This window comes from Gobio gobio, assembly GCF_949357685.1.
Source record: "Gobio gobio genome assembly, chromosome: 10".
In the NCBI taxonomy this organism is placed as follows: Eukaryota; Metazoa; Chordata; class Actinopteri; order Cypriniformes; family Gobionidae; genus Gobio; species Gobio gobio.
This window is the reverse complement of record NC_137116.1, coordinates 16,767,250-16,787,249: the sequence shown is the minus strand read 5'-3', so window position 1 is coordinate 16,787,249 and position 20,000 is coordinate 16,767,250. Positions and strand designations below refer to the sequence as shown.

Sequence of the window (20,000 nt, the reverse complement as noted above, 5' to 3'; positions counted from 1 at the left end):
AATAAATGACACTTTAATATATATTCACATAGAGAACAGTCACAACAGAACTGTCACAATATTACAGCTTTTTTGTATTTTTAATAACCTAAATGCAGCATTGGTGAGCAGAAGAGACTTCTGTAAAAACATTAAAAAATCTTACTGTTCTCAAACTTTTGACCGGTAGTGTGTTTGTATATTAATCCTGCTGGGATTGAGCTATGAGGAAGTGCAAGTTTACTAATACTTTGTTCAATTTGAATAAATGATTTTGCTTTGCAAGTAATTTTGTGATTCTGCATTTCCTTTTGTAGGTTTTTTTTTTTTAATTGCGTGATATAGGTCTTAAATTTAATTCATAATGGTCTTGAAAAGGTCTTAAAAAGTCTTAAATTTGACTTGGATACCCTGGGGAATGAGTAGGTCTAAGGATTTATTGTAAAATCATTTTAAAAATCTGCTTTTTATCTGCGATATCAATTTCTTAAAGTCTGTCTTTAATATGAAATATGAGCCTCTTATGCATCCACTGTGGGGAAAAAACTCCTGTATATTTAAGAGAAACATATGGATTGTCATATACATTTATTTAGAGAGAAGTATTATTTATCTAATTTGTTACCAAAAAGTTTAATTCATACTGGATGCCAGAGGGCGCCTTCGAGCAGAAACTCCACATTTGCCTCAGTATTCAGGAAGTTTTCAGGAAATCCCTAATGTGAGAGTAAACATGAAGACAATAAACACGACCGCATCAAGATATGGTGTATTTGAGTTCTTCAAGCCTTCTCTGGTATTTTAATAATAATAAAGCAGTGCTGATTGACGTAGACTTTATCACTGTATAGAATACTATCCAATAACTACATTGTCAGCCTCATTCTGTGATAAGAAGCCACGTCAGCTCACAACTTGACCGACTATATGAAATGAGTTAAAACATGTTATTAAACGTATTTTGTTGGTTTATGAACGCTTCACATTACTAGTTTGTTCCAAACTGAGTTTTCAAACGCAAATTATAAGCGACTAACTTTACTTGTGTGTACAGCATTTTGAATGGGAATAAGTCAAAGCAATTTGAAAAAGCACCAAAATGACGGGACGAGCAAGAGAGAGATCAAGAGGCAGAGGTCGTGGTCAGGAGCCTGCTGCTTCTGGCGCGGTGAGTTTATTTATAATTAGTTGAATATGATATATCTTTATTGAAATAAGCTTTTTAGTATTCCAATTCCTCTGCAGCAACCACCATTATCACAAGAGGCTGCAAAGCCAGTTATGCCCACTGCACCTGAAGGACAGCTGGTGGGCAGAGGGAGACCTGCACCTGGAGCGATGTCTGAAGAAGGTAAGTGCAATTAGTGGAAATATATACTGCACTATTATATACTATAACATTCACAAATCCTGTATCTTACTCTTTTCTTTATATCTCCCTGTAGCAATGCTCACGATTTCTGCAGGCTTTCAGCAGGTAAAGATAGGGGAGAGAGGTGGGCGCAGGCGGGATTTCCATGATTCTGGTGTCCACACTCGCCAACTCATGGAACATGTGAAAGAGTGCAAAACAGGTAACACCAAAATGTTAATGAGCATGAATTGATTTTTGCTGTTTTGCAATATGCATCGCGGATACATTGATCTTGAAACATGTATTTCTGAATCGTGAATTATTGATTTCAGTCAATAATCGATTTAAAATGCTAAGAATCTAATTAATCGTGATTCAATAGCGATTCAGTGCTTTAAAATATATAAACATTAAATTGCTACATGCACAAATTCATGGAGATGTTGTGTGGTGTCATTCGCTCTCTCACAGCTCTCTTGCACAGATACATATAAAGAGAACAAAGAGGGCTTTTCTTACTATTCCGTGTAGAAAAGTTAGTTTAGGATTAGCTGGAAAAGTGCTTGACATTCTAGTCTATATTTGCAGCTCCCTAAATACAATGGCAAGCAGTTTTATAGAAGAGGCATTTAGTAGGGGTGTAACGATTCGTTTTAACAACGATACGATTCGTATCACGATTTGAGGTTGTCGATACGATTCAAGGACGATATTGGTTCATTTAGAACGATACGATCCGAAACGATTCAGTGACTTGAAATCGATTCAGTAACTTTTTAGCCAAAAATTGTGTGACTGAAATAATTATCTGGATACTGGTCAGTGCAGGTGAAGTTTCCTAGATTCAGGTGAAGTTTCCTAGATTCCTGTTGTTTCTTGTAAGGGAATCCGGTATATCAATTAATTATGGATATAAACAAACAAGTAAACAACAATTAATGGCAAATGCATTCAAATTTTATTTGAATAAAGTGCAACCAACAGTTTAGGTTGAATTAACAGGAAGTTAACCTTTTCTGCTCTCATTTTCAATATTCAATACATATTCAATAAAAGCACAGTAAGTGCAACCAACATTTCAACAGTAGGTTAACCTGCTACTTCTGCTTTTGTTTTCCAACATAAAAATATTACAATATTAATATCAAAAATAAAGTGCAACTAACTTCTCTTCAGGTTTAATTAATAGTAAGTTTACCTGCTACTTTTGCTGTTGTTTTTCAACATTAAAATAATACAAATACAATATTAATATCAAAAATAAAGTGCAACCAACATTTCTTCAGATTGAATAAACTGGCTGAACCTGCTACTACTCTCAGTTTAATAAACAAACAATATTTAACAAAAGATAAAATGTAACCAACTACTCTTCAATGACTCTACAGATTTCTTTTTCAAAAATATCACCATGATCTGACCGCAGAACACTTCTCTGTGCGTTCACTATGTCGCCAGCTGTACTAAAACTCGCTCTGCTGGCACACTGGTGTCAGGAATGCACAGGTAACAAGCAAGGGTTGAAAGTACAGGTAGCTCTTTCTCCTGGTGGCTTGATCATTTCTCGCTCGTTGGCTTCTCCTCTGCCATGCGCCATGCTATGTTTTGTTTTCTCAAGCCCCGTTCACACAGCCAGCGACACGCAGCGACAAATCGACACGATCCCATTCATTTCAATGAGCGCTGCTGCAGGTGCGTTGCGATGATGTCACAGATAGGCAGACTGAATCGAGTAACGTTTAACGCCTTTATCATTAAAAGTGCTAAGAAAAAACATCCATATAAAGTCTGACGTGCTTAAATCCAATGTGTTATTTCCTATGATCGATACAATCGATTGATTACCTTTTAAAACGATGTTAGATCGATATATGTCGTCCGGAAGGCCAACTTGCCGAGCACAGATTGATGTAGTTAGATCATAGGAAAATAAATCGATACATCGATGTAGTAGATGAATCGTTACACCCCTAGTTTTTATACTGTACAAACTGTACATTCTATCCCCCTACACTACCCCTAAACCTACATATCACACACACACACACACACACACACACACACACACTAACACACACACACACACACACACACACACACACACACACACACACACACACACACACACACACAGGGCCGTTTGAAGAAATTTGGGGGCCCCAAGCAAAATGGACATAGAGACAGTGCAAATACTGTTGTTGCATATACTGTCCATAAAATTTGAAAACATTTGCAAAAAACACCACTGTATCATTAAAAAAAATTTGTAAACCTTTAACCGTTTTTAAAACATATATAAACATTACATAGATAGACGGACCAGATATTCCTAACACTTTGGGAATACTTAAGGGTTACTAGTTGGTTTGTAAACTGTCTATAAACATTATCTAGATGGTTATTATAAAGTTGCAACAGATGACTATAATACCTTGATAAATAGTTAATAAACAGTACCAGTAAAACATGTGGGCAGTACCAGTAAAACATGTAAACAGTACCAGTCAAACATGTGGGTTGTCCTGATACTGTACTTCAAAATGTAACAGTGTAAAAATTGACACAGAATAAAGTAATTGTTCAAGATCTATTGGTAACTCATAAAAATAATGTCATATTTGCATAAACTGTCACTACCGTATATATCCCGACACTAGCACACAAAGATAAGCTATGAAAAAAATAATGTTCCTCTGCCTCTTTCTGGTTAAATAATGTTTATAATAATTGTTAATATAGCATACTATATTAACTATTCCAGGTTATTTATGCATAGCATAAATAATAGTTAGTATAGCATGCTATGCCACTTTCATCAAAACATATTACAAAGCTATAGCAATCTCATGTAATTTCGTCTGTTCGAAAAAAAAAAGTTGCTCTAACTGTTCGTTACAAGCAGCATTTGCCGTCAGGCAGGTAACGATAGCTAACATAAACATATTTTTGCTAGCCTACCTGCTGCAAACTTACACTTTTTTTGTACAAGACAAGTAGAGCTATTTTATCCAGTGTAATTTATCACATACCACTATCTTGTTTTTTTTCTTATCCTCCTCTTCCTTTCTCTATTTTCTTTTCTGGCTTCCTGAAGCATAAAATTCCGCTTCAAATCCGAGGATGTTTTGTATTTTGCCGCAGCAGAGATCGCGTGGTTGGCTGGCTGCTGTCAGCGACTTCTGAGAGGGGCCCCTTAAGGGGGATCCCGATAACAGTGTCATTGCACTTTACTGCATTGACTATCAATGGGGCGCTCACACAGTTTGTCGTTTCATTTTATTCTTAACCTGTCGCTGTCTTGGGGCCCCAGGCCAGCTCGAGGCCCCAAGCAATTGCTTGGTTTGCCTGCCTTGTCGCGACGGGCCTGGTGTGTATGTGTGTGTGTGTGTGTGTGTGTGTGTGTGTGTGTGTGTGTGTGTGTGTGTGTGTCAGTGTCCCTTGATTAGCTGACATGAGACGCATCCACACAGACAGGACACTGACACACACACACACACACACACACACACACACACACACACACACACATGTTGGTGCAACAGCATTATGAGGACTCTCCATAGGCGTAATGGTTTTTATACTGTATAAACTGTATATTCTATCCCCCTACACTGCCCCTGCCCCTAAACCTAACCCTCACAGGAGACATTCTGCATTTTTACATTTTTAATAAAACATTGTTTAATATGTTTTTAAAGTGATTTGATTTACGGGGACATTTGAAATGTCCTCATAAACCACCTTGATGTTGTAATACCAGTGTAATACCCATGTCATTATACAAATTTGTGTCCTCATAAATCACATAAACAAGCACACACACACACACACACACACACACACACACACACACACACACACACACACACACACAGACAGGACACTGACACATACACACACACACACACACACACACACACAGGACACTGGCATACAGCGCGCTCTCTTATGTCTTGTCGCGCTTGGAAGCATTTACATGAATAGGAGCGTGGTGATCATGTAACGCTAAGCAAAAATGGATATAAAAACGGACGCTGCGTTATTTGCGTTAAATATTTTTAATGCGTTAAGCTTCCGTTTCACGTTGACCGAGTTTGGTGGAGATTGAATAAATCGCCTACGAGGAGAACGTAAAAACTCAGACCCTGAATTATACAAATATTCACGTTCAAACAAACTAACTTTCTGTGAAAAAAGACACTTATAAACAGACACTTGTAGAAAATAATGTGAATTTTTTTTTTTTTATAAATTTGAACTATGTCAGTAAATAATGAATTTAAAGACAAATGTGTCAAAAGTGATCTTTGCAAACACAGCACATGACCTTCTGTAAAGCACATGTATAGAAAACACACTCACACTCCTCTGTTTTTAAAAAAGAGTTCTGTCTGAATGAGTACATGAAATCACGGCTGTCAGGTGAAAAGAATTGTAACTCAAATGTCATTTAGAAAATTAGTCCTGTATGAGTAGTGATATAGTGTCATAGTTCATGTCCACATTAACCACTACGTTGTAATACCAGTGTAATACCCATGTCATCATACACATTTGTGTCCTCATGAATCACATTAACAAGCACACATACAGAGAAAGGGAGTTTCAAAAATAATACAACACTGCCCCCTTTTGGTGATAGAGGGGAGGGCACACAAACAGCCAAAAACATTATTAAACTTTGACATGTTGCCATGGCAACATTTTTTGAAATATTAGGAATCCATTCATATGTCTCTATCTGTCATGTTTTCACATTATACTGATGAAGTTTGAAGTCAATCGGGTGCAAATAAGATGGGGATTCAAAGCATTTTTGAAAGTGACACACTTCCTGCTGCCAGTTGGTGGCACTATAACTTTGACTCACAAAAGTCATATCCATGTGATCGGCCTCTTACAACGAACACACAGCTGAAGTTTCATCCAAATCATTCAATGTTTGCACAAGTTATTACACACTTCCTGTTTCCCTTTTCTCGCCATAAATTCGTTGCTTCGCCACGGCCAAACCGTTTGAGTTATCAAAAATCCGCTCGCAATTTAGCATCCTCTGTGTCTTGACTTTATGCTGACCGAGTTTGGCACTGATTGAAACAATGGCCTCGGAGGAGTATATTAAATTCCAGAGCATGTGTTTTCAGAACAACCCATATCAGCTCACTTCCTGTTGGGCTGACACGTAACTTAGAGCACGAAAGTTGTTTGGCCCAATGAGGTCTATATGTGTACCGAGTTTCATACATGTACGTGCAAGTGTGTTTGATATATAGACCAAGTTTTCAGACCCCACTTTAGGGGGCGCTGTCGAGCCCCACTGCCACGCCCGGGTACCAGCTTCAGCCCGGCTCTGATGGCCGCGCATTCCGACGCCTGTGCGAAGTTTCAAGAGTTTTCGAGCATGTTAAGTGCCCCAAAAGTACCCGAGAAGTCAAAAAAAAAGAAGAAAAAAAAAAAAAAAAAAAAAAAAGAATTAAAGCTGCGAGCAGCGATGACGGGCCCAAGCCGGTGGCACCGCCACGCCGGTGGCATCAGCTTAACTGTGCACGGCAGGCAATATGCATTTAAACAGGAGAATATTTTAGAATCGCTCGAATATGCCACATTTACTGCAGCAACTGGTGCCACTATCACCACAAGCCACACCCATGATGTAATTTAAATCTAGATTAATTTTAATGTTATAGGATAAAATAAATAAAAGTTATATTTTCCTGCTCAAAATTTTGTAAGTCCAGAAGGCCAGTATTTAATTCAAGGTGTTTGTAGTTCTTTTTTACTTATTCACACTAAAGTGATAGTTTTTTGTGATAGTCTATGATACGAAAGGGGTAAATTATCATTCCGAGAGAGAAAGGCACACACACAAACTCACAGGGTGAGAGAGACACCCCCCCCCCCCCCACACACACACACACACACACACACCACACACACACGTGCGCGCACACAATCAAACACACACACACCCAGGGTGAGCCTGAGAGTGAGGGGGGAGGGGAAGGACTGAGAGAGAGGCACTCTGCACATTGAACCAGGTTCACAAGATTTTAACAACAAAAAGAAATAAAATCTAAATGGTGGGAGAAAGTTTTTTTTATTTCACTCTCTGAAAAAAATATGTTGAATATATTTGAAATCAATGTGTGAGAAAGTCACACACACACACACACACACACACACACACACACACACACACACACACACACACACACACACACACACACACACACACACACACACACACACACACACACACACACACACACACACACACACACACACAATGATAGAGGGAGAGTGAGGGGGAGGGGAAGGACTGAGAGAAAGGCACACACACATACTCACAGGGTGAGAGAGAGAGCCCCCCCCCCCCCCCCCCCCCCCCCCTCCACACACACACACACACACACAGAGAGAGAGTGATAGAGAGGGGGAAGGGGAAAGACAGGCGGAGGGCATTCCATAGACTTAATGGTTTTTATACTGTACAAACTGTAAATTCTATCCCCCTACACTACCCCTAAGCCTACATATCGCACACACACACACACACACACACACACACACACACACACACACACACACACACACACACATACACACACATACACACACACACTACCCCTAAACCTACCATCACAGAAAACATTCTGCATTTTTACATTTTTATTAAAACATTGTTTAGTATGCTTTTAAAGCTATTTTGATTTACGGGGACACATGAAATGTCTTCATAAACCATGATTATGTTGTAATAAACACCCCTCCAACACACCCATTTCTGAGGCTTTGCCCATTTCCACTGACTGACATCTCTGATGTGTGTGTTGAGTTTCAAGCAATTTCAAGCATGCTAAGAGCCTCAAAAACAGCCAAAAGATGATTAAACTTTGACACACTGCCATGGCAACAGTATGTAAAATATCAGGAATCCATTCGTATGTCTACATCTGCCATGTTTTGTCATTATACTGATGAAGTTTGAAGTAAATCGGGTGAAAACAAGACAGTGATTTAGCATTTTTGAAAGTGACACACTTCCTGCTGCCAGTTGGTGGACACACACACACACACACACACACACACACACACACACGTTTGTTTTTGTGAAATGTGAGGACATTCCATAGGCGTAATGGTTTTTATACCGTACAAACCGTATTTTCTATCCCCTTACACTGCCCCTGTCCCTAAACCTAACCCTCACAGGAGACTGTGCAGTTCACTTTCTGTGAAAAAAACCTTGTTCTGTGTGGTTTATAAGCATTTTGAAAAGTGAGGACATGGGGAACGTCCTCATATTTCACCCTCTTTTTGTAATATGTCATACCCATGTCATTATACACATTTGTGTCCTGATATTTCACAAAAACATGCCCACACACACACACACACACACACACACACACAGACACACACACACACAAACCCCTTAAAGCTATTTCATTTATGGGACACAGGAAATATTCTCATAAACCATGTTTTCATTGTAATTTGTAGTATATTTTTAAAGCTACTTGGTTACATTTTAATAATACATTATTTAGTATGTTTTTAAAGATATTTTTATTATGTGGACACATGAAATGTCCTCATTAACCACTACGTTGTAATAACAGTGTAATACCCATGTCATTATACAAATTTGTGTCCCTAATAAATCACATAAACAAGCACACACACACACACACACACACACACACACACACACACACACACACACATACACACACACACACACACACACACGGAGAGAGAGTTTCAAAAATAACAACACTGCTACCTTTTAGTGAGGGGAGGGCAGACAGAGAATAAATATTCAGAAGAAATATATTAAATAAAATAAATATATTGATCTGAAAAATAGTATGATTATTTTAAAGCTATTTGGTTACATTTTAATAAAACATTGTTTTAGTATGTTTTTAAACACACACACATACACGTTGTAATACCAGTGTAATACCCATGTCATTATACAAATTTGTGTCCTCATAAATCACAAACAAGAGAGAGAGAGAGAGAGAGAGAAACAAGTTTTTTTTTTATCCTGCTTCAAAACTAATACAATGCTGCCATCTTGTGTTCATTGAGGGGAGAGCAGCAGACACAGAGAATTTCTGTTCCCCTTTTTTGTCCTTATTTAATTCCTTGCCATGGAAACACCGTTTGAGATATCCAATATCCGTTCACATTTTAGCATCTTCAGTATCTTTGTTTCATGTTGACCGAGTTTGGTGGAGATTGAATAAATCGCCTACGAGGAGAACGTAAAAACTCAGACCCCGATTTAATCAAAAATTCACCTTCAAACCAAAATATCTGACTTCCTGTTGGTCGGAGCTAATGACTGTAAATTAGAAAGTTGTCCGGCTCGATGAGGTCAATATATATACTGAGTTTGGTGATTGTAGATGAAACGAAGCCCTTCACTTTTGTCAAAAGGTGGCGCTAGAGAGCCCCTCATCCCCGCCCGTTTCTGAGGCTTTGCCCATGTGTACTGACTAACATCTCTGATGTGTGTGTTGAGTTTCAAGCAGTTTCAAGCAATTTCAAGCATGCTAAGAGCCTCAAAAACAGCCAAAAGATGATTAAACTTTGACACACTGCCATGGCAACAGTATGTAAAATATCAGGAATCCATTCGTATGTCTACATCTGCCATGTTTTGTCATTATACTGATGAAGTTTGAAGTAAATCGGGTGAAAACAAGACAGTGATTTAGCATTTTTGAAAGTGACACACTTCCTGCTGCCAGTTGGTGGACACACACACACACACACACACACACACACACACATGTTTGTTTTTGTGAAATGTGAGGACATTCCATAGGCGTAATGGTTTTTATACCGTACAAACCGTATTTTCTATCCCCTTACACTGCCCCTGTCCCTAAACCTAGCCCTCACAGGAGACTGTGCAGTTCACTTTCTGTGAAAAAAAACCTTGTTCTGTGTGATTTATAAGCATTTTGAAAAGTGAGGACATGGGGAACGTCCTCATATTTCACCCTCTTTTTGTAATATGTCATACCCATGTCATTATACACATTTGTGTCCTGATATTTCACAAAAACATGCCCACACACACACACACACACACACACACACACACACACAGACACACAGACACACAAACCCCTTAAAGCTATTTCATTTATGGGACACAGGAAATATTCTCATAAACCATGTTTTCATTGTAATTTGTAGTATATTTTTAAAGCTACTTGGTTACATTTTAATAATACATTATTTAGTATGTTTTTAAAGATATTTTTATTATGTGGACACATGAAATGTCCTCATTAACCACTACGTTGTAATAACAGTGTAATACCCATGTCATTATACAAATTTGTGTCCCTAATAAATCACATAAACAAGCACACACACACACACACACACACACACACACACATACACACACACACACACACACACACGGAGAGAGAGTTTCAAAAATAACAACACTGCTACCTTTTAGTGAGGGGAGGGCAGACAGAGAATAAATATTCAGAAGAAATATATTAAATAAAATAAATATATTGATCTGAAAAATAGTATGATTATTTTAAAGCTATTTGGTTACATTTTAATAAAACATTGTTTTAGTATGTTTTTAAACACACACACATACACGTTGTAATACCAGTGTAATACCCATGTCATTATACAAATTTGTGTCCTCATAAATCACAAACAAGAGAGAGAGAGAGAGAGAGAGAAACAAGTTTTTTTTTTATCCTGCTTCAAAACTAATACAATGCTGCCATCTTGTGTTCATTGAGGGGAGAGCAGCAGACACAGAGAATTTCTGTTCCCCTTTTTTGTCCTTATTTAATTCCTTGCCATGGAAACACCGTTTGAGATATCCAATATCCGTTCACATTTTAGCATCTTCAGTATCTTTGTTTCATGTTGACCGAGTTTGGTGGAGATTGAATAAATCGCCTACGAGGAGAACGTAAAAACTCAGACCCCGATTTAATCAAAAATTCACCTTCAAACCAAAATATCTGACTTCCTGTTGGTCGGAGCTAATGACTGTAAATTAGAAAGTTGTCCGGCTCGATGAGGTCAATATATATACTGAGTTTGGTGATTGTAGATGAAACGAAGCCCTTCACTTTTGTCAAAAGGTGGCGCTAGAGAGCCCCTCATCCCCGCCCGTTTCTGAGGCTTTGCCCATGTGTACTGACTAACATCTCTGATGTGTGTGTTGAGTTTCAAGCAGTTTCAAGCAATTTCAAGCATGCTAAGAGCCTCAGAACAGCCAAAAGATTATTAAACTTTGACACGTTGCCATGGCAACAGTATTTGAAATTTCAGGAATCCATTTCATACGTCTCTATCTGTCATGTTTTCACATTATACTGATGAAGTTTGAAATAAATCTGGTGAAAATAAGATGGTGATTCAAAGCATTTTTGAAAGTGACACACTTCCTGCTGCCAGTTGGTGGCGCTATAACTTTGACTCACAAAAGTCATATCCTTGTGATCGGCCTCTTACAACGAACACACAGCTGAAGTTTCATCCAAACCAGTCAATGTTTGCACAAGTTAAAACACACTTCCTGTTTCCCTTTTCTCGCCATAAATTCGTTGCATCGCCACGGCCAGACTTTTCGAGATATCAAAAATCCGCTCGCAATTTAGCATCCTGGATATGTTCACTTAATGCTGACCGAGTTTGGCAATGATCGAAACAATGGCCTCGGAGGAGTATATTAAATTCCAGAGCATGCGTTTTCCGAACAACCCATAATAGCTCACTTCCTGTAGGGCTGACGCATAACTTAGAGCACGAAAGTTGTTCGGCCCGATGAGGTCTATATGTGTACCAAGTTTCATACATGTACGTGCAAGTGTGTTTGATATATGGACCAAGTTTTCAGACCCCACTTTAGGGGGCGCTGTCGAGCCCCCCTGCCACGCCCGGGTACCAGCTTCAGCCCGGCTCTGATGGCCGCGCATTCCGACGCCTGTGCGAAGTTTCAAGAGTTTTCGAGCATGTTAAGTGCCCCAAAAGTACCTGAGAAGTCGAAAAAAAAAAAAAAAAAAAAAAAAAAAACAAAGAATAATCTGAGGAAGAACAATAGGGCTCTGCGCCCTTTCAGGGCTTGGGCCCTAATTAAAGCTGCGAGCAGCGATGACGGGCCCAAGCCGGTGGCACCGCCACGCCGGTGGCATCAGCATAACTGTGCACGGCAGGCAATATGCATTTAAACAGGATAATTTTTTTTAATCGCTCGAATATGTCACATTTACCGCAGCAGCTGGTGCCACTATCACCACAAGCCACACCCATGATGTCATTTAAATGTAGATGATTTTTAATGTCATGGGATGAAATAGATCTCTTTCAAATATGTGAAAAGTTATCTTTTCCTGCTCAAAATGTTATAAGTCCAGAAGGCCAGTATTTAATTCAAGGTATTTGTATAGTTCTTTTTTTACTTATTCACAAGTGATAGTTATTTGTGATAGTCTATGATATGAAAGGGGTAAATTATCATCATCAAGAGAGAAAGGCACACACACAAACTCACAGGGTGAGAGAGAGACCCCCCACACACACACCCAGGGTGAGCCTGAGAGTGAGGGGGGAGGGGAAGGACTGAGAGAGAGGCAATCTGCACATTGAACAAGATTCACAAGATTTTAACAACAAAAAGAAATAAAATCTAAAATCTAAATGGTGGGAGAAAGTTTTTTTTACTTCAATCTCTGAAAACATTATTTTGAATATATTTGAAATCACAGATGTTGGGTGATGAGAATTGTAACTCAAATATAATTTAGAAAACTAGTCCTGTCTGAATAGTGATATGTCAGTGAGATCAGCTCGGGCGCGCACACCGTCTATGGGTGATGTCACGTATTTTGCGAAATGCGCAGTTAGGTGATGTGTCGCCCTCCACACGTTGCGAAACAGACTCCGAAATGGGGAAATGTACATTTGCGGACTCCTGGTTGGAGTAGGATGAGTTTAAACAATGACCGCAGGGTTTTTCTATGGTTTTTCCTGCATAGCGGCCGCCTCCGTCACATTCCGTGCCACCTCCGTCTGTCGACAAAACTCAAGACAGGCAGTCACTTGCTCAGATTAGGCATGTCGTGGTAATTAAATAATCATCAGAAATATATATTGTCACATGATCTTTCAGCAATCTTTATTAGTATTTTATGATTTGCTAGTACAAAGTCATCTAAAGCCATTCCATAGCTGAATGTCTTTCCTCCGCTGTAGCTGTCCATCATTCTCCGTTCAGCATTCAAACTGCGCGTCGTGTTTGGTTACAGTCAGTCAGCTGCTCGGTAAAGCTCACTCCAAGATGATATATTCCCGTTATAATACTTGATATGCAGATAAAATAATTTATCTTCCTGGAGTTTATCTAGCGGTTTCTGAACGATGTTGTGCTCCCTACCCGGGTGACAACACAAGGCATCACACGCACAATAACCGGAATTTAAAACTGTGAAGAAACCGACCGATATACATAGTAGACTAGGATTTGTGCGCTCAACGCTCATCGTTTCTTTATGCCGTGAACTTTTTAATGTGCACTCGCGGTGCACTGCGCCCTCTGACTCCATGTTGCTTTAAGCGCATCATTCTGCACCCGGGATGCGCATAAGCGCATTGTGCCACGCTTTCATATATTTTCATAGTTTTGTGCACTTAAAGATGATTAAAAAAAATCTTGTTCTCACGTATCTATCGTATATTTGTTGCCCCTTTACAGAGCTGCACATTACGTTTACAATAAACTATAAATCTTGAAATGTTATATTATTTGTGTAGGCCCATATAATTATTTACATTCATATATAAATTAAATATAAATTGTTTTTTTTTATAAATGTATTTAATAAGAACACAAAGTAATTTGTACCTTTTCATTAACATTTTTAGATTTTATAAAATTAGTCCAGAGATGTTTTTTCAAGAATTACTTTTTGTAATTGCAAATTTTTTTAACTATCCACTCAACTAATTTAATATATATTTTTGTTATAGCTTATGATTATATATTTTTATTTTATTGCTCAACAGTAGTTCTCATCGCCGATGAGGTCTTTAAATATTTTGAGAAGGTCTTAAAAAAGTATAGTATAGTCATTCCGTTTCATGTTGACCGAGTTTGGTGGTACTTTAGTTGAGTATTTGTGCACATTTATGTGTGTGCGTGTGTGGTCAAACTGCAAACACAAAACAATTCACAATTATTATCTAGTAATGTTCACATCACCAAATACGTTTCTAAAACATTGTGACATCAGCTTTGTGTACTAAGCATTAAACTTTGTTTAACTAAATGCAACATATTTTACAGGCAATACAAACTGTAAATGTCTAAAACAAAACAAATATATAACATTAGGCGTTTAGGCGCTAATCGCAAATAGCGATCTTCATAGTGATACACAAACCATCACAACACTTAAACAACATAACACTACTCACCACGCTGGGAATATAATGTAAGATAATAGTTTTAACTGGAATTATTAAATGTCCAAATCTTCATTTGAGATCAACATGGCTTTCTCACTCAGTTCTCTAAGTTCAGTTTGTTTTTCCCTGCACTTCTTCCTGCACGATCACATCACTTGCGCTCACCGGAACAACGTCCTTAAAGGGGCAGCACCCAACATCAGGGATTACCAGTCCACACACACACACACACACACACACACACACACACACACACACACACACACACACACACACACACACACACACACACACACACACACACACACACACACACACACACACACACACCCCACACACACACGGGCGGCACAATCCCCGCCCGTTTCTGAGGCTTTGTCCATGTGTACTGACTGACATCTCTGATGTGTGTGTTGAGTTTCAAGCAGTTTCAAGCAATTTCAAGCATGCTAAGAGCCTCAGAACAACACTGCTACCTTTTAGTGAGGGGAGGGCAGACAGAGAATAAATATTCAGAAGAAATATATTAAATAAAATAAATATATTGATCTGAAACATAGTATGATTATTTTAAAGCTATTTGGTTACATTTTAATAAAACATTGTTTTAGTATGTTTTTAAACACACACACATACACGTTGTAATACCAGTGTAATACCCATGTCATTATACAAATTTGTGTCCTCATAAATCACAAACAAGAGAGAGAGAGAGAGAGAGAGAGAGAGAGAGAGAGAGAGAGAAACAAGTTTTTTTTTTTCCTGCTTCAAAACTAATACAATGCTGCCATCTTGTGTTCATTGAGGGGAGAGCAGCAGACACAGAGAATTTCTGTTCCCCTTTTTTGTCCTTATTTAATCCCTTGCCATGGAAACACCGTTTGAGATATCCAATATCCGTTCACATTTTAGCATCTTCAGTATCTTTGTTTCATGTTGACCGAGTTTGGTGGAGATTGAATAAAACGCCTACGAGGAGAACGTAAAAACTCAGACCCCGATTTAACCAAAAATTTACCTTCAAACCAAAATATCTGACTTCCTGTTGGTCGGAGCTAATGACTGTAAATTAGAAAGTTGTCCGGCTCGATGAGGTCAATATATATACTGAGTTTGGTGATTGTAGATGAAACGAAGCCCTTCACTTTTGTCAAAAGGTGGCGCTAGAGAGCCCCTCATCCCCGCCCGTTTCTGAGGCTTTGCCCATGTGTACTGACTGACATCTCTGATGTGTGTGTTGAGTTTCAAGCAGTTTCAAGCAATTTCAAGCATGCTAAGAGCCTCAGAACAGCCAAAAGATTATTAAACTTTGACACGTTGCCATGGCAACAGTATTTGAAATTTCAGGAATCCATTTCATACGTCTCTATCTGTCATGTTTTCACAATATACTGATGAAGTTTGAAATAAATCTGGTGAAAATAAGATGGTGATTCAAAGCATTTTTGAAAGTGACACACTTCCTGCTGCCAGTTGGTGGCGCTATAACTTTGACTCACAAAAGTCATATCCATGTGATCGGCTTCTTATAACAAACACACAGCTGAAGTTTCATCCAAACCAGTCAATGTTTGCACAAGTTATAACACACTTCCTGTTTCCCTTTTCTCGCCATAAATTCGTTGCATCGCCACGGCCAGACTTTTCGAGATATCAAAAATCCGCTCGCAATTTAGCATCCTGAATATGTTCACGTAATGCTGACCGAGTTTGGCAATGATCGAAACAATGGCCTCGGAGGAGTATATTAAATTCCAGAGCATGCGTTTTCCGAACAACCCATAATAGCTCACTTCCTGTTGGGCTGACACATAACTATGAGCACGAAAGTTGTTCGGCCCGATGAGATCTAAATGTGTACCGAGTTTCATACATGTACGTGCAAGTGTGTTTGATATATGGACCAAGTTTTCAGACCCCACTTTAGGGGGCGCTGTCGAGCCCCCCTGCCACGCCCGGGTACCAGCTTCAGCCCGGCTCTGATGGCCGCGCATTCCGACGCCTGTGCGAAGTTTCAAGAGTTTTCGAGCATGTTAAGTGCCCCAAAAGTACCCGAGAAGTCGAAAAAAAAAAACAAAAAAAAAAAAAAAAAAACAAAGAATAATCTGAGGAAGAACAATAGGGCTCTGCGCCCTTTCAGGGCTTGGGCCCTAATAATCCTTAGGGGAACAATAGGGCTCTGCGCCCTTTCAGGCTTGAGCCCTAAATAATCCTTAGGGGAACAATAGGGCTCTGCGCCCTTTGGGCTTGGGCCCTAATAAACTTTCGAAATCCAATAGGGTCCTCACACCATCGGTGCTCGGGCCCTAAAAATTCACATGTACATAAATATTCACAGCCTTTGCCATGACACTCAAAACTGAGCTCAGGTGCTTGACCGGACGGAGTCCACTGGTGGTAAATTCAGTTGATTAGACAGGATTTGGAAAGGCACCCACCTGTCTATATAAGGTCCCACAGGAAGGAATTGGAATTGTAGTCCAAGGAATTGTCTGTAGACCTCAGGCACAGATCTTGGGAAAGTTACAGAAACATTTCTGCAGCATTGAAGTTCCCCATGAGCACAGTGGGCTCCATCATCCATACATGAAGAAGTTTGGCACCACCAGGACTCTTCCTAGAGCTGGCCGCCCGGACAAATCGGGGGAGCGATCGGGGGAGAAGGGCCTTAGTCAGGGAGGTGACCAAGAACCCGATGGTCACTCTGACAGAGCTCCAGCGTTTCTCTGTGGAGAGAGGAGAACCTTCCAGAAGAACAACCATCTCTGCAGCTCTCCACCAATCAGGCCTGTGTGGTAGAGTGGCCAGACGGCACATGACAGACCGCCTGGAGTTTGCCAAAAGGCACCTGAAGGACTCAGACCATGAGAAAGTAAATTCTCTGGTCTGATGAAACAAAGATTAGGGCTGTAACGATTTGACCAAAAATAAAAACCTTCTAATGAAAAAGTGCATTTCTTTGTGATGTTAAAATACTTGAAGGAAACGGTTCACTTTCAGCAGTTCTTGTCTATGGGGCAGATTTCTGCTTGTACATCAGATAAATGAACACAGTAGGCCTGCATTACATTTATTTGAATGCATTAATGAGAGAGTGATTGTGTGTGTGAATTAGTCTTACCGTCTCTATTCATTATGAAGCTGTGGTTTGTACTTACTTCAAAGGTATTCAAATCTATAACGGTTGAGTTTCTAAGCTACTTTGGTGACTTTACTTTAGTCACAGGACAGCGTTGACACTGCGTTTCTGCGCTGCTCTCTGCAAGTGATCTTCACGTGATGTGCGAGCTTCTGTCTGAGTGTTCGTTTGTCACAATATATAAGCCATTAGTTCAACATAATACACATCTGATGGACTAAAATCGCTTTAATGTTCAAACTGGCAGGACTTAAAACACATACAAATGACAAAGCTTTGTGAGGACGAAAGTGAAAGCGATCTGGCTTCAGGGCTTGTCTGTGTGTGTGTGTGTGGCAGCGCGTAGGCTATAAGAACGGCGATTAACTGACCAGTATACTGCCGTCCAAAGGCAAAGCGCAGTAACTACAAATTTGGTCAAAATTGAGTTAAGACTTGAAATGGGCTTTGTGACATCTGTTCTGTCTTGTGACAAAGTTTGCTGGTTCAATTTTGTCCAGTTTTAGAGAAACGAGCGTGTCAAAATTGCAGTAACTACAAAATCCAAGCCAATACCAAGGCAAACCGCAGTAAGTGATGTTACTGTGTTCTAGCTTTGTTTCCCCGCTTTTGACACCGCAGATACTGCGGTTTCAGCCTCGTCACGATGGGGATTGTATGCGGTTTGCCCCGATCGTAACACACAGAAACAACAAGCCAACCATGGCACAATCCCGCAGCCAAATGATGGTTGAACTCGCGTTAAAACGCAAATATTCAAAGACTGGTAAGAAAGATAGCAAAATATAAACTCATAGTAAGGCAACTAACAGCTTTATAATCAGTTAACATTGACTAGCCAGCCGCTAGCAAATTTTGATTTACCTGTGCTGCTCTATTAAAGGCAATATCCTCTGACAACGTAATGATAATCCCATTGAATCACGTTGGTGTTTGTTGATTCGGACATCTCTCCGTTTCAGGCAGCTAATCCAATTGTATTGACAGGGGTTACTTCTTCAAAAGTTAGCTGGGTCTGGTAAAGTTATCTTGTTAGACAAAGTTACTCTAAAAGTTAGCGACGCCAGCCGGGCGACAGCAAGCACACTAGGTGAAAAAGTACACTTGCATAATGTACTGAAAGTACTCTATTTTCACGCACTAATTTCGTAGGCTACTTAATAAACAAAACAAAAAAAGTGCCAATCAGTTTTTTGGATTTCACAGATAGGCTAGCTAAGAATACATAATAATTATATTTTAATGATTAATTATAGCTTTAAGGGTGTAGATAGCATAAATAGGAAATGTACATGTTTGAGTAAAGCTTAGAAGTTAGGCTAAAGGGAGAAGAAGCATACGTAAGTTAACTTACTCTCTAACCTCTAATTCTAGGAAATTATGTATGGCCATATTAAAGCGATAGTTCAACCGAAAATGAAAATTCTGTATTATATAAAGTTTATTATTACTATAAACATGTATTAAGAAGCATGAAAAAAAGTTGGATGAACACATTTAGTTTGTAGATACTGCACTTTGCCTTTGCAATAGTGTTTAAGTTGTTTAAGGTCATTCAAAGGCAGAGTGCAGTATCTGCATTTTGGAGGTCAAAGATCACATCGGTGGTCATGGTTTTTATCTATAAAACATTTCTTCCTAAGAAGGCAATACATGAATCCATTACCACTAATCTACCCACAACATGTTTGACTGGCTGGTGTAAAAACTTTAAAGCCATTTTTCTCAGTTTCAGTGTTTGCGTAGTTACTGCACTTAGCCTTTGTAGGGCAGTATAAAGGAACTGGGAGACAAGTCAGGATCGAGGGAACGATGAATGCAGCGATGTAACAGAGACATCCTTGATGAGAACCTGCTCCAGAGCGCTCTGGACCTCAGACTGGGGCGAATGTTCATCTTCCAACAGGACAACGACCCCAAGCACACAGCCAAGATAACAAAGGAGTGGCTACGGGACAACTCTGTGAACGTCGTTGAGTGGCCCAGCCAGAGCCCAGACCCGATTGAACATCTCTGGAGAGATCTGAAAATGGCTGTGCACCGATGCGCCCCATCCAA

At 39.4% G+C, this 20,000-nt stretch overlaps 2 protein-coding genes across 2 annotated transcripts in view; both read left to right on the top strand.

Moving 5' to 3' along the window:
• Positions 1 to 20,000, top strand: part of mfsd14bb (major facilitator superfamily domain containing 14Bb) — a 669,309-nt gene that overhangs the window by 522,654 nt on the left and 126,655 nt on the right. The gene's annotated exons all lie outside the window — the stretch shown is intronic.
• The window catches only part of LOC307132137 (piwi-like protein 1), a gene marked incomplete at its 3' end in the record, with an annotated part of 180,496 nt that overhangs the window by 140,452 nt on the left and 20,044 nt on the right, over positions 1 to 20,000 (top strand). The window contains exons 7-9 of the mRNA XM_079826302.1: positions 1,034 to 1,147; positions 1,225 to 1,330; positions 1,425 to 1,553. Coding sequence (XP_079682428.1) covers positions 1,079 to 1,147; positions 1,225 to 1,330; positions 1,425 to 1,553 — 304 coding nt within the window. The 5' untranslated portion in view covers positions 1,034 to 1,078. The remainder of the gene's footprint in view (positions 1 to 1,033; positions 1,148 to 1,224; positions 1,331 to 1,424; positions 1,554 to 20,000) is intronic.